The sequence below is a fragment of the Prinia subflava genome, chromosome 2 (assembly GCF_021018805.1).
Source record: "Prinia subflava isolate CZ2003 ecotype Zambia chromosome 2, Cam_Psub_1.2, whole genome shotgun sequence".
Classification (NCBI taxonomy): Eukaryota; Metazoa; Chordata; class Aves; order Passeriformes; family Cisticolidae; genus Prinia; species Prinia subflava.
In genome coordinates this window covers 4,781,387-4,804,394 of record NC_086248.1, presented here as the reverse complement: position 1 = coordinate 4,804,394, position 23,008 = coordinate 4,781,387, and the positions used below count along the sequence as shown (strand labels likewise).

The window sequence follows — 23,008 nt, the reverse complement described above, 5'->3', positions numbered from 1 at the left end:
CCAAGCAAATTTGCACGATCCATGTTACTGGATGTATTTAATTGCTGAATTTTGTGCTGTTAACAACAGTTTTGCCTTTTCCTCTGTGCCTTTCCACAAGCCAAAAGACACAAAGTGCAGGCACATTCCTGCCTTTCCCTAATTCCATCCTCACCCTTCAGGACAAGCCATTGAGACAATTAAATCCTGTTGAGATGTGGTGAAAGGAGAAGAGGAGCAAACACAGAGCTTCTGTCTCATACCATGGGCAGCAAAGCAGATGATTTATAAAAATTAATACTCAGAAAAATTAACAGTACATTTTCTGCTGAAATCTATGGCTCCACTAGGCCATGCTGGGTGTCTCTATAAAACTTATCCCTACCATGGTTCCAGGATGGGGAGATTATGCCACTAACCAATAGAACACCTTGATAAACCTGTGAGTGTTTATTCACAGGCACAGAGAAGAGTTGGGAACATGGTATTTATTACCTGGACAACAACTCCCTGCACAGGTAATTCCTATTACAAATGAGTAGTGGAAAATAGAGGCAGCAGCAGGGGGAAGACCAGAAACACAAAGGAGGGCTGGGATATGTGAAGATTCAATTTCAGTTAAAAGACACACATTATCACTTCACTGTTTTTTAACATTCCAGGTTTATTCAAAAGACATTATTCTGCATGTATCTTACAGGTCTTAAGACTGGTAAAACACTAGGAATAACGTGATAACCCTAGCAAATGAAGACAAGGCTAAAATCATACCAGAGTGATTTTTCTTTTCTTTCAATAAAATTCTGGACACTTCAATCCCATTTTTAACACTGGCCAGAGCTATTAATACCTAGAGCATTTGGAGTAGTCCACTGAAGGAACAAAACTTGACAAGATGGAAAGAGCAGACTACACTTGATTTCTGCAACTGCTGGCAAAAGCTGCTGGAGAAATATCTGCATACTTCAGAAATGTTACATCAGTGACAGACGGAATTTTGTGCTTTAATACTTTGCTTGAAAAGTCTCTTTATCCAACATGAAGTCAGCAAATCTCTGCTGGAGCTCCTTTTCTCTCTCCTGCTGTCGCTGCACATCTTCCTTCAGACACTGTAAGGAAAACATTAAACAACCAATCAGTTTTCCACCAGTCACACCCATGAACACCATTACCAAAGGTTGTTTTTCAGTTCCCCCACAGGAAGAGCACAGAAATAAGACAGAACATTGCTGGAATTATTTACTTTAAATATAAATGTAAAATGAGCAGTAGATGTAAAGTATCAAGAATCACAGTTATCTTACTTCAAATGTCAGGTAGCTCACCCTGTGTTTGACAGCAGCTAAGATCAAGTGCTTCAAAACGAGAAATTTCAAATTGGAACCTTGCCATTTACTTAAAACAGGTGCTATTAGCAGCTATCAAGTGATTTAATATGTTTTAACTGTTATCTTTCACTAAATCAATGAATCACTTCTGAGTTTGCAGACACATCTATCAGCATTTCTAAATCATCTTCACAAAATCAGTTTTAAGAACTGATGCATTTTATCTTTTTTACAGCAAGTGGTTGAGAATATCTAAGCCTCAATGGAAGCCTCTGTTCTGGAGGAAAAACACATTACAATAAAAATTATGCTCAGGTGAACACTTATTCCTTGGAAAGAAAGGCTGGCACTGGTTCAAAACTAGGACTGAGTCTTGATTAAGGGTTGTCTCATTAGCTGAATGGAAGGAGAATATCCTGGAAATCTTTAAACTGAGAAAAGTGGCTCCAAGGCAGTGATTTCAGGTATATACCAGCATTTAGTCCACTGACTTTTAAGGAAGATTTTAGACATGTTTTATGTTTACTTGAATTTCTAACAGTAATTAAAGCCGAAACAAACCAAATCAAGAGAGAGATGGAACTTGTGCTGATACGCATTGCAGGAGACTTATAAAATAAACCACACAAGGAAATAAAAAAACCCCAAAGTTAGAAAACACACTGGCAGATTAGTCCCAGCCTCTAATACATGTATCACAGAATCTTTGATACTGAAGTAAAAGACAGATGAATCTGCTAACGGCCGAAATTTTAAGAGGACATTAAAAACCTGATACCAGCTCAGGCTGTGAGGCTCAGAGCTCGTGCCTTGCACGAACATCTTTTCCACGAGGCGCCTGTATCTGAGCTCAGGCAGTGATTTTGGACTCTCACCTCCAGCCTCCGAGGGATGGCAGCGTCCTCGTGCTTCTTGAGCTCCTCGAAGGTGCGCAGCTCCAGGTGCGCCTGCTCGATCTGGTCCCACAGGTCGTTCAGCTGCTTGATCAGCCCCATGGCGCGCGACTGGTACCCGCCAAGGAGGATCTTCAGCTTCTTCTCCATCTTGGCTGCCCTCTTGGCCTCAGTGGTCATGTGGCCTCTGTTGATCTGCCAGAAGGAATCCAAGAGTTCTTTCAGTTACCCAGAACCCAAAAGTCAAGAGAGTTAAAAAAAAAAAAAAAAAAAAAGTAAAAATGTATCTGTGGAATTGTGTTGAGTTGATCAAGTTCTTTGATTTCTATTAAAATAATCATACTGCACATTTTACAACAACCTAGCCTTCTGGATTAAATTCTTTATAATACACATAATCTCTAAATCATAATCCAGACAAAATCAATAAACAGACAAGTGACACAAACTACAAAATTCTGTCAACTGGGAAACAACACCAATAATTGAACATATTTGTGTTAACATGTTATAAACGTTGTATAAAATATTTATAAATAGCAAAGGTAATACAAGTTTTTATTCTATTTAAAAATAAATAAATATTTATTTTTTATTTTTCCACCTGGAGTAAAATTAAATGAGCTAAACTAAAAGAATGAAATAGCCATCAGAATTTTTAAAGCCTGAAAGAAGGGATCAAAGAAATCTTTAACACTGAATCCCAATCACAAATGGCCTAAAGATGAAGATTAGATTACATTAAATGTTTGGAAGAAATTGTTCCCTTTGAGGGTGCTGAGGCCTTGGCACAGGTTGCCCAGAGAAGCTGTGGCTGCTCTCATCCCTGAAAGTGTTCAAGGTTGGACAGGGCTTGGAGCAGCCTGGGATAGTGGAAGGTGTCCCTGGCCTATGGCAGGGGGGGGAATGAGATGAGCTTTACAAAAGTCCCTTCCAGCCCAGCCCATTCTGTGATCCTGTGAAACCAGGAAAGAACTCAGGTCTCCACCACTGTGCACAGCTGTGGAGAGGTGCACCAGCTCACATCTCTGAACAGGGACATAAGGTTCCTTGGTGAGGCCTTTTTAATGCTACTTCCTTAAGAAAAACAACAAAACAAAATCCTTGTCAAGCTCAAGAGAAAAGGAATTAAGACTTCTCATATTTTGATTTTTGCCACACTTAACAATATATTAGTGCAGGACGTGAAATATAATATGCAAGTTTCTCAAATGTTAAAATATAAAAGAACCACGGTGGCTGAGTCACAAATCCTTGCCTGGTTTCTTTAAAAATCAAAGCTTTGCTAGTGAACATTCTCACATACAAAGAAGTTACCAATAATCAACCAAAATGCAGCACCTTTTCATTGCTACAATTACCCAATATATTATTCATTACCAATGAAATGCAACTCCTTTGGGAAGGAGCTACTGAAGAGGGATCTGTTCTTCACAGTGATAACTACAGTCAGCCATCAGTCTCACACCCCAAGCTACTGCGAAGTGCATTTCATGAGCCTTCCAGCCCTCCAATTCTACTAAAGTACCCTCTGTTACAGAGCTGCAGGTTTCTGTAACATGCCCTCATACTCCTTAACAATTTATTCACTCATTTAGAACAGTTTTAGTTGGTGGTGCAGAGATAAACAAAGTGAATGGTCAAGGGAGCAAACTGTTAATGGGTGAGTGAAAGAGAAATTTGACTTTCTGAGCTGTCTAGTTTGCTCGTGGGGAGAGTGATGCAGACTGCTACGCTTTTCAAACTCTGTTTGCAATGTAGACTTAAGCTATGCCCAAGGTGCTTTAAGCATACAGAAAGGCGCCTCTTTTTCAATATTTATACAAATCTAGAGAAAATTAAATAAATAGATTAGGGATTTGTGAGGATACTCTCTGATGGAAAAGTATGAAAGCTTTAAATGTCTTCATTGGTAAATAATATGCTATTACTGCAACAACAAATACAGCTGTGCGGTCAATGAGCTATTTTCCAATTACTGTTTCTTGGATGAAAATGTGTGCTGAGCACCACTGACATTTAGAGATCATGGAATAGATGGATGCACAGGCAAAGAGAATTTTGTTTGGAACAGAGGCCTGATGTAACAAAGATCCATTGTCCACATTGCTCCCAGCATTACAGACTGGAGTAGAGTATGGCTGGTGTGAAATGAAACTCCCATCACAATGTCACTCTTCAGAGCAGGCTAAAAAGACCATCTAGAGAAGTTCCACTGTTCTGTCATCCTGAGTGAAGATCTTATTCTTTACCATGAGGGTGATGAGGCCCTGGCACAGGTTGCCCAGAGATGTGGCTGCCCCTGGATCCCTGGAAGTGTCCAAGGCCAGGCTGGATGGAGCTTTGGGCAACCTGGGCTGGTGGAAGGTGTCCCTGCCCATGGCAAGGGCTTGGAATGAGCTGAGCTTTAAGATCCCTTCAAGCAAAACCATTCTGTGATTCTCTGATCTCTGAACAACCTAGTTTTCTAATAAAATGTTAAACACTGAGTACCTGAGGACAGAAATAGTTATCAGCACTATCCCCACCATACAGTAAAGGGACTTGTGATCAGGGTGGTCACAAGCCCTGAATTATCCCCATGTTCCAAGGAGCAGCAGTACTGGCTTGGTCTCCCTCTTCTACACTCTGCAAGCCTTTGCTTGGCTTTAGATACAACATCTGAGCTTGTCACAGAAGGTCTTTGTGTCATCAGGAGAGAAACTGGCAACTCCAGGGCATGGCTTGGGACAAGATTAAATACCCCAGAGAAGGGCTCCTCACTGACTGATGGGAGCACAAACTCCATGTCCAGACACTGTCATCCAAGATCAGGTAGATCAATCCCATTCCGAGTGTGTACTGTCTTAAGGTATGGGATATAAAAGAGCATTTTTAAATTTGAAGCTTTTAACAAAGCCAGTTCAAGTCTAATACTTATTACAGTGTCTGACCCTCACTATTTAAGCACTCTTGAAATTTTCAGACAATCAGAATTGGACTTAGTATTTCTGAGTTGGTCTGGATACTGGACTCTTAACTACTAGAGCTCCTTAGGTTGTATGCTGCTATATTGCTTTTCTACTCAGCTCCTTGTCCATCTTGGATTATCATAGGCCTCACTGCTGGAAGAAGAAAAAAAAAACAAGAAAAAGAAAAGAAAAAAGCCTCTCAAGTATCTAAAACCAGAAATAACAGCCCTTTCTTCCTTCTATGCTGATGGAGAAATGTGAACACTCACCACCTTTTCCCCTTCCTCCCAACTACAAAATTTTAGGACCTACTACAAAAAGGTCAAAAGGAGGTCTCAGCTTTTGTAACAAATACTATTTATTAAAAATTGCTGACTGCTGCATTAGTGCCAACAACTGCATATAATTTCAGTTCAAGCTTCATAAAATTTTAAGGCTCAGATACCAAGCTAAAAATTCCAAGCAGTTATAAAGAGGTGTGTTTAAACAGTAGTCTACATTATTTGCTTAAAGCAAAGAAATAGATTTGAGTAAAATCTGACAACCATTTCCCCCTGAACCCAACAGAAAGAGTAAAGACATTTGAAAGATTTCTCCACTTATTTATTTTGTACTGTTCCTTAGCCAGCTTTGGTTCTGCTGACTTTTATACCAGCTACAGCAAAATGAGAACAGCATGTACAGACATGGGGTAAGATGATATATGATGTTAAGGCAAGTGTGAGAGCCTCATCCTATCCCAAATCTCTGATGCAAAAGCCTTCCCTCATGACTCATAAAGTGGTGTTCAGTTTTTAGTACTGCACTAGAGAACCAAGGAAGAGAAACCAAAACAAGCAGCAGACAAAAGAGCCAAAAGAGAAACAGACATAACCAGAGGTTTATAAAACATGATCTAGAAAAAGGAGACTGACTGGAAAACCAGGGTTTGTTTGGTTTGTTTTTCCTCTGCCTAACAAAAATAGAAAAAAAGAAGAAAGACAACACCTGCTTTAAATATCACAAAGTTCATTGTGAAAAATTAATTTGTTTACAGCTACTGAGAAAGGAAGAGGGACTTAAATCTGGAAAAGAAATTTTAGATGTTAGTTGTAAGGTTTACCTAAGGACAATGAAGGACAGGGAAGGACTCTTTATGAGAATAAACATCCACTGGGAAAGATTTAAGAAAAACTGACCCTGAGGAAGGAAGAGCTCAAGTGCCTTAAAGACTGCATTTTCAGAATTCTCATCTCACCAGGTCTACTGAGGACACCCCTGGTCAATTCCAAGGGCTTTTTCACTGTACTGACTGGTTTGTTTTCCTTGCCTTTAATGTGGAGCTCCTGGTAATCCCCGAACAGCATTAAGCTCTCTTGTCTTTTAATTGATCTTCCTAATCATGCTGGATGGATTAAACAAACACGGAAGAAAAACTGCTGCACGTTCGGAGCAGAGCCACGGTCAAAGTAAACCAACCTGTTCTGTGACCTTGGAGAATCAACATCATCACAAAGCTGCCTCACTCACACAGAGAATCCTCTGCCAGCTTCAGCTACGCCGGCTGAGCAGGGCACTCCTGGAACATACATAGGACTACTCTAAACTTTACTGTAACTTCCTTCCTCACCTCAGACCCACACGTGGCCCTCCCAAATTCAGCTCTGCTGGCAGGAGATGGATTAACTTAATTGGAATGGCAGGCTTGTGAGCTTGGCTCATGCTGGCTCAGCCGCAGTGTCTGGGGTGAGAGCGCCCGGCTTGACAGCAGCCTGTGCTCCAGGCCAGGCATTTCCAACCACCCCAGGGACAAGGACCTCACACTGCAGAATCCTCTGGCCATGCTGGGGTCATCTGCTTTTACAAGCTTATGGTGCACTCAACTATAGTGTGGGGTTTTTTTTAAAAAAAGTCATTAATTTCTCTACTTGAAAATGCTTTTTCAGTTCCAAGCTCTTGGACAGAATTCTCAATTTTTGGCTTGAAATACTGTTATATCTGTCTAGAGTTTGACCAGGCAAAACACTCTCTAGAACCCTGCCAGAGTTACCCCTAAGTTAGTACAAGGTAAGTCAACTCTACTGGAAACTGAAGCTTGGAGTTAGTATGAAATCAAAATTGCATGTCCAGTGTAGAACAATGTGGCCTCAATGTATTAAACAGCATTAGCTCAGCTCAACAACCAAAACCACTCCATGGGCTTGACACAACTTCACATTTCTGCTGTGACACTAGAGATCACAGAACCAGAGAATGGGTTGGGTTGGAAGGGACCTGAAAGATCAAATCATTCCAACCCTCCAGCCATGGGCATGAACACCTTTCACTAGACGAGACTGCTCCAAGTGCAAGCCCAACCTGGCCTTGAACACCTCATCTCCAGTAAGGTGCTTTACTTAACGTACGAGGGAGGATGAGGATCATGAAGTAAAGGTGCTGATCAGGATCAGAGCAGTCAAACAGGGACTGAGCTTGTAGCTGTTAAGACTTGAAAAAGCAGAAGTCAATTTTCATTGACTGGGATCACACAAAGTTTTTACTGAAAGATTCACTTTAAAAAATCTTCAATTTAAGGCATTGCTGGTAAGCAGCTATAACTTCCCAGCTGAAACTAGACCAGATGTTCAGAGCTTGCATACCAATATAAAGCTGACTTTTCCCAGTTCAATAGGGGAGCCCCAGATAAACTCCTATATTGTACTTTGCCATGTAGATCCTGTACCATTATGACTTACTGGTATCTGCAGAACACCATTCTCTACTCACAGCAAAATCTAATGACCCAAGAGCACGCTCCCTCTGAAGTACATTCCAGAAATTATAATTCCAGAAATTCAAACACCACGAGTCAGTGTGACTGCTGAGTAAAGACAACACAGGGTATATGAAAAGCAAGTGTTCCTACAGGATTCACAGCATCCAAATACCTAGAACTAGAATAATCTAGAAAAGTTACTGTGTGAGTCAGCAGTCATTGCTGATCTACAGCCATGACACTGAAGTCCACTTTGAATATTTTTATTTGGGAACTGCTTCTAAGACCAGCAGTTTAATGAGTGATACCCATATATGCTCCCTACGAAGAAAGGAGGTTGTACTGAAGTGGGTGTCACTCTTCTCCCAAGTAACAAATGACAGGATGAGAAGAAATGGCTTCAAATTGCATCAGGGGTGGTTTACACTGGATATTAGGAAAAAATGTTGTTATGGAAAGGTTGTCAAGCATTGGAACAGGCTGCACAGGGGGGTGGTGAAGTCACCATCCCTGTAACTGTTCAAAAATGTGTGGATACGGCACTTGAGAATATGGTTTAGAAGTGAACAACATGGTGGTATAAGGCTGGACTTGGTGATCTTAGAGGTCTTTTCCAAATTTAATGATTCAAGGATCCTATCTCTTTCACACCAGAAACATGTCTACAAGACAGAAGTTTATGATGAAAAACGAATTATTTATTTTTACTAACCTTTTTTTGGAAACTCTCTACCACTGAATGGGAAAGAAAAACCTTGCATTAAGATCACAGACAGCAACACCCACGAGAGGCCAAGATCTTTGATTAACCACAAGCAAACACGGGTTACTGCCATATCTGATGAGGTCACAGGGCAGCCAGCACAGTGAATCACCTTCAAACACCACCCCTGCACACCCAGAGTGCCTGCACTGGCCTCTTGCAGAGGCTGACAAGGCTGGGAAAGCTCAGGCAGTAAAGGAGCTGACAAAGAGCCTGGCTCCCTCTCAATACAGCAGAAGCCCATGGTGATCCTGCAGCAGTCAGTCCTGAACAGTGAGGGTGTGCAAAGGCCTTTGCAATGAGAGCTTTGTCAATGCTGAACTTTATTTTTAAGCATGCTAAATTACCAGATTCTGAACAATCTGACAGTGAAGACTACTGATACCTCTCTGCTGTGATCCTGTGGTGCCAACTACACTCCCAACAGACCTTATTAAAAGAAGTGGATTCCACAAATGCAAGACATTAGCAGAAAATAAAACATATGACCATAAAAGCAACACTACTCAGGATTTTCACCGTATTTTAGTTTTAGAGTAATTTCTCTGTTCCTACTCCTATAAAATTTCTTATTTTCTCCAGGTGCTTTCTGAGTACCAGCACACCTGAAAATGCAAAAGAGACTGCAAACTTTACCACATAAACTAGAGAGAAATTAAAAGACAATCTCCAATAAACTAAGTGATACACCCTGCAGCAGAGTGTACTATGTAACCTATAAAACTCCAGCTAAGCAAGTTGTTTTTAATCTGAATTAATTCAGAGGACTTGGGCTGCAATTAAAAGCAAACATCAACATTTCGGTAAATCATCACCTTGATGTATCTTGGACACTGCAAAGAATACATAACTTACTATATTTTGCATATACAGTGTACCTTGAATTTTTTCCCTGTAGGCTTCCAACAGCGTTTAAAATTTAGTAATCAACTGAAATGATAATGTTAACTACCACAATTTTAATAAAAGTATTTGTATTCTGCAAGCCAACTTTATTAACTGTCTTCAAAGGAAAAGTAAAGATGGCAGGAAGTTTCTATGTTGTGAACTACAAAGAGAAGCAACTAGGTTGTTAAACAGATGCCTTTACTATCTCATTTCATCTTATAATGTTCCCGATTTAACATATGTTAGTAGGAAGGCTTTTCTTTATAAATGTATTGTTTGGAAGAGAAGGGAGCAAAAGTATTCCAGAGAATGCAACTGCAAGCATCAGAAAACTTCAATTTCTGAAATCATTGGCTCTGCAGTATAGCGTAGCCTTGGAAAAATATTCTGGATTTCTAAAAGCTAATGGAAAGATCAGAAAATTCCACAAATCTAAGGTATACCAGACACATACTGAGGATTCACTTGCACAGACCTGAAACTCCCCATCTGTAATACAAAAAAGTTCACATACTAATCCTCTAACACTCTTAACCCACATTAAGAAACACATTCAAGGAGTCCAAAACCCTCAAACCAAAACAATGAAAAATATTACTAATACACAGCAGTACACTCCAACATCAGAACTACTGATGAGCTGTGCATTACTGATGATGCCTGGACAGGATAGCCAGCCAAACAGAAGCCCTCCACAACAGCTCCACTTTGCCTCCTCAAGTTCTTTAGTAACAGCACAAATCTGTTTGTGATATCAGCATCCATTTGAAAAAGATAAATTCATGTCAACATAGGCTACCACAACTAAACCACTCAGGCAGTGAGAATGGGACAATTAGAGGAAGATGAGTGTGTCCACGCCATCAATCCAGCCAGGAATCTCTGAGAGACAAAGACAGACCCAGAAATAGCTTGGTTTTTTTGCACAGGATCTGCAGGGTGTCAGCAGTCCCATATGGAAGTGTTAGACAGTGACTTCTCCATGTGCAGCTGTGCCAAATATCACCACACTCTCATAGATTTTTTCCCTAACAGTCCTAGTGCACTATAAAGGGGAAGAAGCAGCCCCCAAAATTGACCAATATCTGTTGCTGGCAAGCTCTGTTTTACAGTTTCTACTCTTCTCTCAAAAAAAGCTAGGAGTACAAGTGTCTTGGGGTACTGAAAGCTGAGCTAATGTCCCTGCTTTTCATTAAGCTTGTCTGATACTTCCCATTAAAATATCTATTTCAACTGATATTGCTTTCAGACAATTTTCCTTGGAAAAACATTAAAATGAAGGTGGATTTTGTTATTGCTGAGAATGGGGTAGGAAAAAAAAATCTGTACTTTTTTATTGCATATTCGTTTGTTCATTAAAATGCTATGCTTTTTATTTCTTGTTTAAAAAACTATTCAGCAGGTGACCTATGCTTAAAAAACTGTATATCTTCCTTTTAGGAAGGGCCTTTTAGGGTCAGGCCACAGAGCTGCACTAAAGTGCATTTTGCACACACCTGGGAGAGATTTTCAGGTCAAATTTAACTTTGCAGAGTCCACCTGCACTCGACAACAGTGAGCTGTGAGAGGTAGCACAGTGCTCACTGCACCTGCAGGCATGGGGCTCTGGGGGTGGTATTTTGGAACACAGGAACATGGGAGAGCAGGACTGTGTGTGGAATTGAACCATCAGTGTCATCCAGCAGCACTCTGAGCTCCCAGGGGATGTGGGTACATTAGCCAGAGTCTCATGACTGCAGTGACTGATAACAGACACAGGATGGGTCAGGCTGGAAGGGACCACAGTGGCTCATCTGGTCCCTCCTCCCTGCTCAAGCAGGGTCATCCCAAAGCACAGGGCACAGGATTGTGTCCAGACAGTTCTGGAATATCCCCAGTGAAGAAGACTCCACAGATTCTCTGGACAATCTGTTCAGGGCTCGGTCACTGCACAGAAAGAAGTTCTTCCTCGTGTCCAGGTGGAACCTGCTGGGATCAGTCCCTGCCCGTTCCTCTGGTGCCATTGCTGAGCCCCCAGAGCAGAGCCTGGGCCCTGCTCGGAGCCTCCCTGCACACAGGGACACTCAGGGATGAGGGCCCCTCTCAGCTGGGGATCCTCTCAGGGCTGAACAGCCCCAGCTCCCTCAGCCTTTCCTGGGCAGGGAGATGCTCCAGTCCCTTCATCATCTTTGTCACCCTGCACTGGACACACTCCAGGAGCTCCACGTCTCCCTTGTCCTGAGGAGCCCAGAACTGGACACAGAACCCCAGATGTGCCTCAGCAGGGCTGAGCAGAGGGGCAGGATCACCTTCCCCAGCCTGATGGGACACAGCTAACAGGACTGTGTTAAGTGTCTTTCACAGAGTCCCATGCAATGCTGGTAGCAAATATTTTTTTTTGGCAAGACCTCTGATTTGTATTTTGCTTCCTGGGTGACTATCTTGTGACTGCAGAGCAAAGACCATTCAGAACAAACATACACGAGTTTGATAAATGATAAACTTGACCTTACTTTGCTTCAGTATCCTTAATAAGCAGTCCACCACCAACTACTCATTCAAATATTGGGAAGAGAACGACAGAAATCAACAGCACAAGGAAGCCCACACACAAGTAACCAATTTAGAGTGCAGAAACAGTGCACAGGATAAAGGCACAGGGCCACACACCAAACAATTAAGAGAAAACAAAATATTCAAGAGCTACTCATTAAGCAAGTACCATCCACCCTGTGCAGTAAATGAGTCTGTGGAAAAACCAGGCTGCAATCATGAAATTAAAGACTGTCTCAAAAAACATATGCATAGGCAAATTAAGGCCGTTCGTGCATTCCCTAACTTGGACTGTTTAACTTTGCAACTTTAATAATGCCCTTCTAATGTCGTTTTGGAGCTAAAAGATATTTAAATTTCAAAAGCATTTGTACACAAATTAGGTGCAGCCCTCCGCCTGCTGGCGCGCTGCCGTGAGCTCGCACACGGGCTCGGGAAAGAGGAAAGAGCCGGGGAGCGCCGGCAGCGCTGGGCAGGGCAATGGCGCTCTCTGCCGGGAGAGCGGCGGCACGGCACGGCACGGCACGGCACGGCACGGCACGGCACGGCACGGCACGGCACGGCACGGCACGGCACGGCACGGCACGGCACGGCACGGCACGGCACGGCACGGCACGGCACGGCACGGCACGGCACGGCACGGCACGGCACGGCACGGCTCGGAGCTCGCACCGAGCCTCTGCTAGCAGGCCATGTGCAGGGGAACGCTCCTGGAGCTGCGCTAACACCTGCGGATCTGTGCCTGGACAACGCTCTCGACTGACAGACCTTACAAAACTCACACATGCTGTATTTCATGGGTATGAATCAAATGAAAATTCAGCCTTTCTGGCTTCTCTTATTTCTGGAGGAGCAGCTATTTGGGGAGGTTTACTTCTAGCAACAGTAACTATGTTCACTTAAATACAGAAAAACTTCTTTTGCAAAGTTTCCTTTTACCATGGGAAAAAAATAATCTGATGCCTGCATAATTAGAGAGACTTTTAGGCTAGAATGGTATTTTAGAAAACATTTAATGATTAACTGCAAGTCAGAACAAACATGTTCTGTGGGAAGAAACTGTTTCAGACCAGCTTATTTGTTATCATGGACGTTGTCCATTTTTGGTTTTTTCTATGGAGCGTTTGGGGGAAAATCTAGAGGGGATTGGGCAAGGGGAATCAGTGTTAAAGGGTCTGATAAAGAAAGTGAAATGGGATCACAAACATCCACTGTTCTCTTTTTTGGAGGGAATCTCTGGAACTAGAAGAAGATGCCAACCTGGCAAGAATTCAGGACTATCTAACCTTCCTGTCTGTAATAGCCAGTCAGAAACCCAATGTTAAGTTGGAAAGAGAACTTGAGAGGAACTTTGGTATAGAGAGGGTTTTTTAAAGCATCTTTCTGTAAGGTTTCTCTTCATATTGGCCACAATCAACTGCAAACTGAGAATGATCTGATCCACTCACAGCAGAGATTAGGAAAACATTAAAAAAATCCACGTGTAATAACAAGACAGCAGAACTTGACCACCTCTCCAGCAGAGAATGGAGTGGATGAGCTGTGTTACAGCTAACAGTGCAGAGAAACACTGTGTGGGAATACTCTGTGTGGGGATATTTTAAGGAGGAAGATGAGAGAAAGTGATCTAAGCACCTCATGAACATCTATGAACTCCCTAGGAAAAAACAAACAAAAACAAACAAAAAACCCCCACAAGGAGGCAGGAAAAAAGTGCCACTGACCTCGAGTCTCTTTTCAAGTGACTCTATCCTGTCTTTTTTGCTGGCCAGGTTAGCCCTCGTGTAGCGGCTCTGTCCAGGCAGGTACAGCACTTGGCTGTAACATTCCTCCCACACCTGGTTATAAGCTTCACTTGACAGCTCTCCGTGGCCCATTCCTTGCTTTACCACCTCCATCTCTTGTGCCAGTAGGTCTTGTGCCTGTTGGAAAGCATGAGAGAAATTGCAGTTACAATATACAGCATAAAAGAAAATTCCTCTTCTTTTCAAACCTTCAGTGTGCAATTCATGGGGGCAGCTTTTCTTTTCCTACTCAAAGCTCACCATCAGGTTAAGCTAACTATGAAATCGAACACAGATGCTGTGGATTACAAATGAAACCCAGGCTGGAAGGCTCCTCACAGCACAACTATCCCTCATTTTATATAATTTGGCCAAACCTGACATCACTCTGGCGTGGCTAATGAAAGCTGTGGCACAGTGAGATACTTCATCTTGCTGCACAAGAACAGAGATAAAAGCAGGGACCTTGAGGGGAGGGAGAACTGTACAGACAGAAGCAGCTGTCCTATGAAACAAAAATCACTTTTCATTTCCTTTTGCTTGCCCTTCTCCATACAACCTGGAAAGTCAAGACTAAACATTCCCAGGTGAGCTGCATAAGCTCTGCTGCAGGAAATACAACTCTGACTGTAACTAACACGTTCGGTGGCTGAAGAACTGGTGAGATGTGAGCACTCTGCTGCCTCCAGTTTAGTTTACAAAACTTATGGTGAACTGAAAAGGTTCTTGTTGGTCTCACTGCTCTTAATATTTCTGACAAAGAGCCTGGTCTGCAAACTACACAGGCACCCAGGTCCTTCTGATTTTATTAATAACTAAAAAATCCTTGCCAATCTAGACCTCATTGGTTATAAGAGCATGTCCATGTCCTCTCTTTCAACAGCATTTACAGGTGCAGTACAAATTTCCCTATCAGCAGCAGGTATCTTAATGCAAGATGTTACATTTTGTAACTGCAGACTGACCAGGCAGAAATTCAGGTATCACTGGATTAGATACACAGATACTGGGGAAAGGAAAATTAATTACTTGCTCTTGATGGTCAAGACAGATAAAATAGGAGTAACACAACCACACGTGACAAAGCTAAAGGTTATAAATTTCAATTAGCCAAGAGTAGTACACTGTGAGGAACTACTTGAGGGTGTTAACTTGTGGCACCAGAAGTGTTTCCCAGCTCCAGGAGCTCAGCACCACTGCTAATCCTTCCCAAAAGAGAACTGCACATCAGGAAAAGACAGGAGTATTTTATGGAAGGGTTTTAGCACAAGATGTTCTAAAAACAAATGAAATAAAGCAAAATAAACAAGTCCCAGATGAGATCACAGAGATAGGAAAATTTTCTGGTTTGAACTGGATTTAGGCAAAGAGGGAATATGGTGCTGGATGTTAGAGAGTAAGCAGGAGCAGGGATGCAAAAAAACTTCTGCCCATCAGTTAGGAGACAAAACTTCCAGGGACTTTGAAGAAAAGTTTCCAGACAAAAACTACTGGACCGTAAAATAGTCTCTAAGGAAGTGACAGCAAACCTGATTCTCGCTGCACTTCAAAACAACCAGAGAAAGCACTTGGAGATCATTCCTAAGGGAACATTCTGACACTGGCAGGGCAATGAAATTCATGATCTAACTGTATTTTCCATCTTTAACGTCTCCTGGTAAGAGATCTTGAAGTATAATTTTTCATTTAACAGCAAATTGGAAGTACATACTGTTCACTGTTTCTCCTTTTAGGATCTACATTTATTGGTCAGATATTGTGAAGGACACGGATTTAAAATCTGCTTGTGTATCTTTGGAGTCATCTTCATGGAATAGGGGATTTAGGTGTAGATGTGTAACATCTACACCTAAAGACAAGTCTAGAGAGACAGACAACTCGGTGGCACATGATTCTGCTCTTTTCACTCATTTTTATTCCTGTAGGCATTTGGTCAAAGGTTACTGGCACAGCTTCACGGGTGAAGCTCTTTGAAAGAGCTAAACCACAGAATTGCCTATCTGTTACTTGGCAGCAAAAGGCAACATCTGTAGCTGCTTAAATAAACGAACACCCTGAACTAGAGCCCTGGTCCAGAGCTGCTGTTTAACTTGGGATTACAATGTAAAACAGGACACAGTGCCCAGGCCGCCCACTCACTGCAGCCAGCCGTGGCCCCATGTGCCTGCTCAGCACCTCTGCAGCAGGCATGGCTCTAAGATCAGCTGCCACAGCCCAGCAGGCTCTGCACCAGCACAGCTTGTCTGGATGGAGCTGGACAAGCATAATTAAACAACCTGACCTGCTGCTCCAAGGTACAAGCTGACTAGCATTGTCCTATTTGGTCTGCACTGCTTTGAAGGAAATGCTTCATAATTTTGGATTAATGAAATTCAGAGGCAGCAGAAGGTGGGTATCACCCTTGGTTAATGCCTCAATGATTTAACAGCAATTTACAGAAACAGCAAAGTAGAATTTGGTAACTGTTGGAATATTATTGGTCTTACAGTTATTTAAAATGGTAAGCAGCCACAACACATTGAAATTTGTATCTCAGTGACAACATCTATGGGCAAATACAGCATCTTCATCATTCTGCTAAAGCCCAGATTAACATCAGCTCACAGAAAGGAGAATGTGCCCTTAAATCATCCTTATTAACTTACCCTCTCTTAAAGCTTGGCAGTGCTGGGTTAATGATCAAACCTGATTATCTTAGAGGTCTTTTCCAACCTCAACAACTCTTTGGTTACAGCCCTTCATACAACTCCCTGGAGACCTCCCATATGAATTCTGTGCAGGCTTTTCCCCCCTGATATCACAGAACTTTGCCTTAAGGAGACTGTAGGTGTCCTTAGCCCACACAATTCTCACCTTCTTGAGATCCTCTTTGGAGAACTTCTCATAAGGATTTTGTTCCAAGTAAGCCATGTGCTCTGCATTGTTGCTTCCAAATCCTGGGCCTTTCCCTTTCTTACCAGTAAACTGTTCTCCAAATGGATGGTGTAAAAGATCAAAATGAAGCATGGTAATCATCTCTTTCTTTATGAGTTCTTCACTTTTCTGCAAGTCTGTTAGAGGTGGTTCCACATTTAAGGGTCTCAGTATTGTTTCATTAACCTGCCCAGGAAGAAAAAACAGTTTGTAAATATAATTTGCACCAAAGATAACATTAAATTCATGTATCTCCACTCAAGTATGAATTTTATGTATCAGCTAAACCCCACAGAGCAGGTGCCAAAATCCCTTGTGGTGTGATACATGCAGCAACCTCAACATTTGTGCACATGAAATACCTCATGACAACTCTGCTGGGGAAGTTTCCTGCAAATCAGCATAGTCAAATAAAGATTTCACTCCTTCATGATCTCCTGACACTGTATCTCTTCCTATAATGGTTAAAGCCCTTATTTTTAATTTTTGTTGATGGTGAATTTTGTTTCCACTTACCTCTGAGGGCCGTGGTAGGTTCTTCTGCACAGCTTTGTGCATTCTCTTCAGCTCCTTGGCACGCTCTGCTTCTCGGAGAGCCTAAACAAACAAGGCAAGAGTTACTCCAGCCTCTGTACCACAATCAGATCCTGCCCAGGAAGGTGATATAAAAACTAATTCATTGTTGCAGTAAAGAGTCCTTCCAGCATATAGACTTCATGTTACTAAGCCAGAGCTAAATAATGTGATGACAACATAATTTACTGCCTCTAAAGTGAATGGGAAGAGCACAGCAGACTAAGAGAAAAGAGATCTTCAAGAAGTCATTTCCAGGCTTCGAATTTCCCTTCAATCTCAACTCCAGCAAGATTTTGTTCTTTACACATTTCTCCATGTGTGACAACTGCTCTAATTCTTCAGACATTAAATCCACCAGAAAAAGAAAGACTCTTAAATTAGCAGCCATGACTCTGTCATCTTCATTGACTTAAAGTACACATTTAACTAAAACAATGCTTGTGAAAGTGGAAAAACATGAGAGTTCTCTTTACAATACACTTTCAAGCAATAAATAACATGAAAAGCCAGTGTTGTCAGGAACTTCAGGAACAATGATCAACATCTTCCATGTTCTAATCCCAGCATGTCACATCTTCACTTGAAGGCAGGATGCTCTTCTCTTGTATGATGGTACAACTTGGATTCTTTATTCTAAACATATACATTACTCGTATTTATTCAGATTTTTTATTAGGGTATGTATGCATAAGACATAAATATACATGTGTAAAATATGTTCCTCCCTAAACAGGACACACTAGAAATCAAATTCTGGGAAATGCTTATCCCATTTAAAGATATCAAAGCATAGGATTTTTAAAATATTTTGTTCACTTGTCAAAGCACAGCTATTGTCAAAAGCTTCTCTAGACTCAAAAATCCCATTTATTTTTATGAAAAACATTTATATTTATATAAGGCATACAACAGAAAGAGATTTGCAACACAAAATTTAGACTAAGTAATAAATAGAAAAGAGACTGTTTTTAGAAAGGTTTAAGGTGTCTCTGGTTACTGGCCAGTACAGCCATTTAACTGGCAGAATTTAGGCTTGTACTTTATCCAGCCTTCCTTGATTCTAAACCAAAACAAAACAACAGGGACCTTTCACACCTTGGCTGTCTGGCTAATCTTCTGGTACTGGCCAAGGGTACCTTTTCTGCATGGCAGATTGATATCTGTGTGCTACCAGCCTGTATGAGTTTGTATATGCCTGTCTAACCTTTCACAAATAGCAACTTTTAACCTTAAGATAATAACCTCAAATAAAAAAAAAAGCAGTTCTCATGTGCTTAAAATCAAGCAGGTGCCACTGCAGAAAAAAGCTTTAAATTAATTGTTTTATCTTTTGGCGGACACAGGCACTCTTATGGATTTCACGGTAGTAAATGATGTGATACATAACATTAAGAAATTAAGAAAATGATTCAGAGAGAAAGCTGATTTGGCCTCTGTGTATGTATACTCTGATAGCAGCAAAGAAACAGGTGCATTTTACTTTGCTATCCTGTAGAGGAAGCTGTACTTCTTCCACTGAACAGGTGTGAAACGATGGGAACCATACAAGGAACTCATTTTATTTTAAACAAAAGGCACCATCCACATCTCACACACTGACCTGCTTGCGGGCTTCTATATCAGCAGCATCTTCTACAAAGGTTTCATCTACTTCATTTTCTTCCAGTTCCTTTTCAGCATTTTCAGGCAGAACAATCTCGAAGTCGTTCTTGGGAGCAGGGAGGGCCATGAGCCCCAGGCGCAGGTGCTCCCGAGACTCCCTCTCCTGTGGGCAGAGCAGTGAGATGTGAGCTCCTGCATCAGACCCTGAGTGCAGCCTAACACTGAGCGCAACACAGTCACACTCCATTCATCTGCATTAACAACACACTAATTATTCCCTGGCCACCTCAGCCTGCTGCATGGCCAGAAAGCACCAGATCTGGAAACCGGTGGAGTCCACCAGGAATTTGAAGCCTCAAAAGCTAAGACAGAACCAAAGTAAAATTACATCAAATAAACCTTCTCCTCCAAGCTAAGAGGAGCTCTGGAATTTTGAACTTGAAGAGTTATTGTTGGGAGAACATGCCAGACACTTGGAGTGGATATCTTAGCTAGGCCAAAAAGAAAACTGTTGATAGCTCAGGTGGGAGATATTCAAAGCCACAGTCGAGGCTGCAGAATCAGCCACATAAAAGGAGTTCCCAAGGTGCTACCTATTAGGTATATGCCCTTTTATACCATGGCTAATTGGCAGAGTCCATCTGGCTGAATCTCCAGGAAGGGAAACATCTGTTGCCAAAGGTGATGAAAGAGTCTGGATGGGACTCAGATTTCTGAACATCTCAAACCCCAGTGCTCCTAATGGCAAAAATTAAACCCCTTTAGCTCAGTGTTGTCAACACGACAGACTGATGAAAAGGACCTGTAGGTAAATCAGGAAGCAAAGATGACGAGGAATTTGAGGATTGTGTAGGATTGCAAGAAAAATGAATCTTTGCTCAAGATGCATTTCCTGCTCAGCTTCAAAGACAGAAATAAGATGGAAACTTAACTATGTCTTCTCCAACAGTTTTACAGTGTTTTTACTGAGCACACTGAAAGCCGTTCTAAGCGGCAAGATTTTTGGCTTTTTAAATAAAGATTGTTTTTTATTATGTGATAAGGACAGACCCGTAGACAGGTGGAAGAAATAACACTTATTATAAAATAAAATCCTTTTCAGCAGATGAGAAGATGAGAACTAAAACCCTGAAAATTAACAGAGCACTGATTTCTACTCCTTCAGTACTACTTACCATTTGTTTTGCATAGGATGGGTCACTGTAATCTGCCATTCCCTCCTCGGGGTTGATGTTCAGTTTGTCCCGCAGGGGAGTTCTCCCAGGAGTTGTGCCAAGTGCAGGTTTGGGAGTCAGTCCTCCTCGGGGAGTCAAGCTCTCTGACCCCTGAGAGGGTGTTCTAGTGAAGTGCAGTTAGTTAGTCATTAGTTTTTTACTAAAGAGCTCTGCTTACAGAAGTCTGAATGCTGGGAAAAGTTACATAAACACAGTCTATACATTCAGTCTGGAGCTTTTTCTCAGGAGGCAATGAAACTGTGAAGTGCTATTACAAGAATACTAAAATTATTTAAGCTTGTCAATGCATAACCAAGGTCCTGTCAAGCTGAAATCTAGGCACATCATCATTTTAACGAAAGCTTCAGGAACTCCACCAATACAAACTCCCACTGTTGCTTTTGAGAGAAAGGCTTATCTGGTCACCAGGCATTATTCTGAGATACAGTAATCAGGATTGAATTGCAAGCTCTAATTTCCCCACCACCTGGACAAATCATTCACTCCAAAATCATCTGGCCCAACAGCTGTCACACATTGCAATTGAATGGATCACCCTGAAAATGCCTCTTTGCTTTCACTGACTACTGAAGAAGTAATTACATTATAATAATTAGTTCTAAACATCTATGGTTAGGGAACATGGATTAAGTCTTAGATTTTGTTGGCCCCAATTGCTTCTCCTTTAGACTGGGAAGGAATATTGTTCTCTATGCCAATGACTTACTACATGAACAAGGGGCTACTTCACAGATTCATTAATTTTTCCCTCTGCTCAAGGACTTGGATTTTCCCACTGACAGAGTATTCCTGCAAGCAAGCCACAGGTAGCATATTTACATGTGCAAATCTGAACTTCAGGAGCTAAAAATACACCACAAAAAATCTCAAACAGCAAAATTACAGTATCTCTACTTTTTAAAATATAAAATAACCCAAATCAACAGCCAGATCACTCCAGGTCAAATTCCACATTGATTTTGCACCACACTGACACAAACAGATCTTCCAAAAAAACACACATTGCTGGAGCTGCTCTTTTAATTAAAAGATCAGAGCTTTTGCACACAGCTTCTAAACAAAATAAAGGTGCTTTGGAAAAGCTGCCATAAAGGTCCTTTTTACTTCATTCTCCACTTTTCCTACTAACATGACACAAGTAAAATTAGAACCTAAGTGGAAAAACCTGACACAGAAAATGTACCAATTGTAACATGTTCTAGCTGTATGGTATTTAGCATTTGTGGGATATATGTTTGTTCACTGTAAGAGTTGAACCAGCAATTCTGTACTATTTAGATTGGCAATATAAGAAATATTTTATTTTGGATATATATGGCTTATAAAATATTTACTTCAGCTTTTCAAAAATTCAGTGTGGGTTTGGCTAAGGGACCTCCCACATCTTTGACTCCAAGGTAGTACTTTGGAAAGGCCAGGATCCACATTCAGAATGACACTCCAGCTTACTATTTATACTCCTGCACTGCTCCAGAATAATTTATACTGCTCCAGACCACAGAAGGCCACATTTTGGATCAAAACTCCAGTGAGCCATACACTGTATGAACACAGATGAAGAGGACATGGCTGAGCTTTCTAAAGACACAGAGGAGAAATTTGTACAAGGGCTTGAAATAAAAGTGAGTTAAAATTTCTTTTGAAGCTCTGGTATTGATATGATAGTATTTGACACATCAAAATCTGCTCTGTTCACCCACCTCCAAACAGACACACGCCCACCCACATGCCCCAACAGGCACCCATCACAAAAGGAGTCTGTTTACCTGAAAGGTGTGGAAAGCACAGTATTTGGAGTCTGAACAACCTGTTTCTGTGGTGTTACCCCTGAAAAGTCACTTTCATGCAAGGGAGTATTAAGACCTCCTTTCAGAGGAGTATCCACATTTGTGAGAGCCATCAGATTCTGGGCCTCCTGTGTAACAGACAACACAAGCAGTGCTTCACCAAGACATTCACAGTCACGTTTAAAAGATTCAGTAGCAGCAAGAACAGCTGAAGAGTTATTTGAATATCAGTTCGTGGAAAATGTTTAGAATTTCTTAGCTTTAACACCCATACAGTGGTGTTTATAAACCTTGCTGTTCTACTGAGAGACATTTGAACTACATGTACAGCAAAATATGTTATAAACTGCAGCTGCAAAAATGAATGGGTTACTTATTGTTTCAGCTTCCTTCAGCTTGCAGACTCCATAAATCTCCAGGATTTGTTAGTGACTGAATATTCAAGTAATCCTGAGGATCCTAATTTTAAGAGGGAGGAGCACACTTGAACTTTGAAATCTGAATTCAATCAAATTTATCCAAACTGCACTTCAAAGAGAATGTTCCAAAAGAGATGGTCACTATTCAGATTTTTGGTCCATAACTCTATTGGGGCTTTTATGAATAGCCCCCTTTTTAATTTAATTTTTCCTCATTACAGTGAAGAATTAAGTCTCTCTGAAAATTAGCTGATTATACTACTCCAAATAGCAAATATATTCCCAGAAGACCACTAATCCACCTAGAGAACTCTGTATATGCATAATATTCTGACATTTATAATGTCAGAGTACTCCATTTGAAGGTGAGCCTGACCATTCCTGCAAACATTGCAGACTGCAATGATCTGCAGAGCCAGGAACTTTCTCTTTTCTCCTATCATGGGACTGCTGAAATACAGCTCATTGTCAGCTCAGAGGGTTTTTTGGAGTGGGATTTTTGGGACCTTGTTTCGTCCTACACATTAGCTGCACTGATTTAATTTACCCATTTCCACACACTCAAAAATGTTACTCAACATTAACAGTTTTTGAAAAATCTAGGCAGAGGTTGCAAAGTTAAAA

General features: G+C 41.4%; 1 protein-coding gene across 1 annotated transcript in view; it reads right to left on the bottom strand.

Annotated features, from left to right (window-relative positions):
* Positions 1–623: 623 nt before the first annotated feature.
* CDC5L (cell division cycle 5 like) overlaps positions 624–23,008 on the bottom strand; it is a 30,915-nt gene continuing 8,530 nt past the window's right edge. Inside the window, exons 9-16 of the mRNA XM_063423610.1 lie at positions 21,945–22,093; positions 20,119–20,281; positions 18,942–19,106; positions 17,282–17,362; positions 16,706–16,951; positions 13,793–13,990; positions 2,183–2,395; positions 624–1,088 (exon numbers count right to left, since the gene is read on the bottom strand). Coding sequence (XP_063279680.1) covers positions 984–1,088; positions 2,183–2,395; positions 13,793–13,990; positions 16,706–16,951; positions 17,282–17,362; positions 18,942–19,106; positions 20,119–20,281; positions 21,945–22,093 — 1,320 coding nt within the window. The 3' untranslated portion in view covers positions 624–983. The remainder of the gene's footprint in view (positions 1,089–2,182; positions 2,396–13,792; positions 13,991–16,705; positions 16,952–17,281; positions 17,363–18,941; positions 19,107–20,118; positions 20,282–21,944; positions 22,094–23,008) is intronic.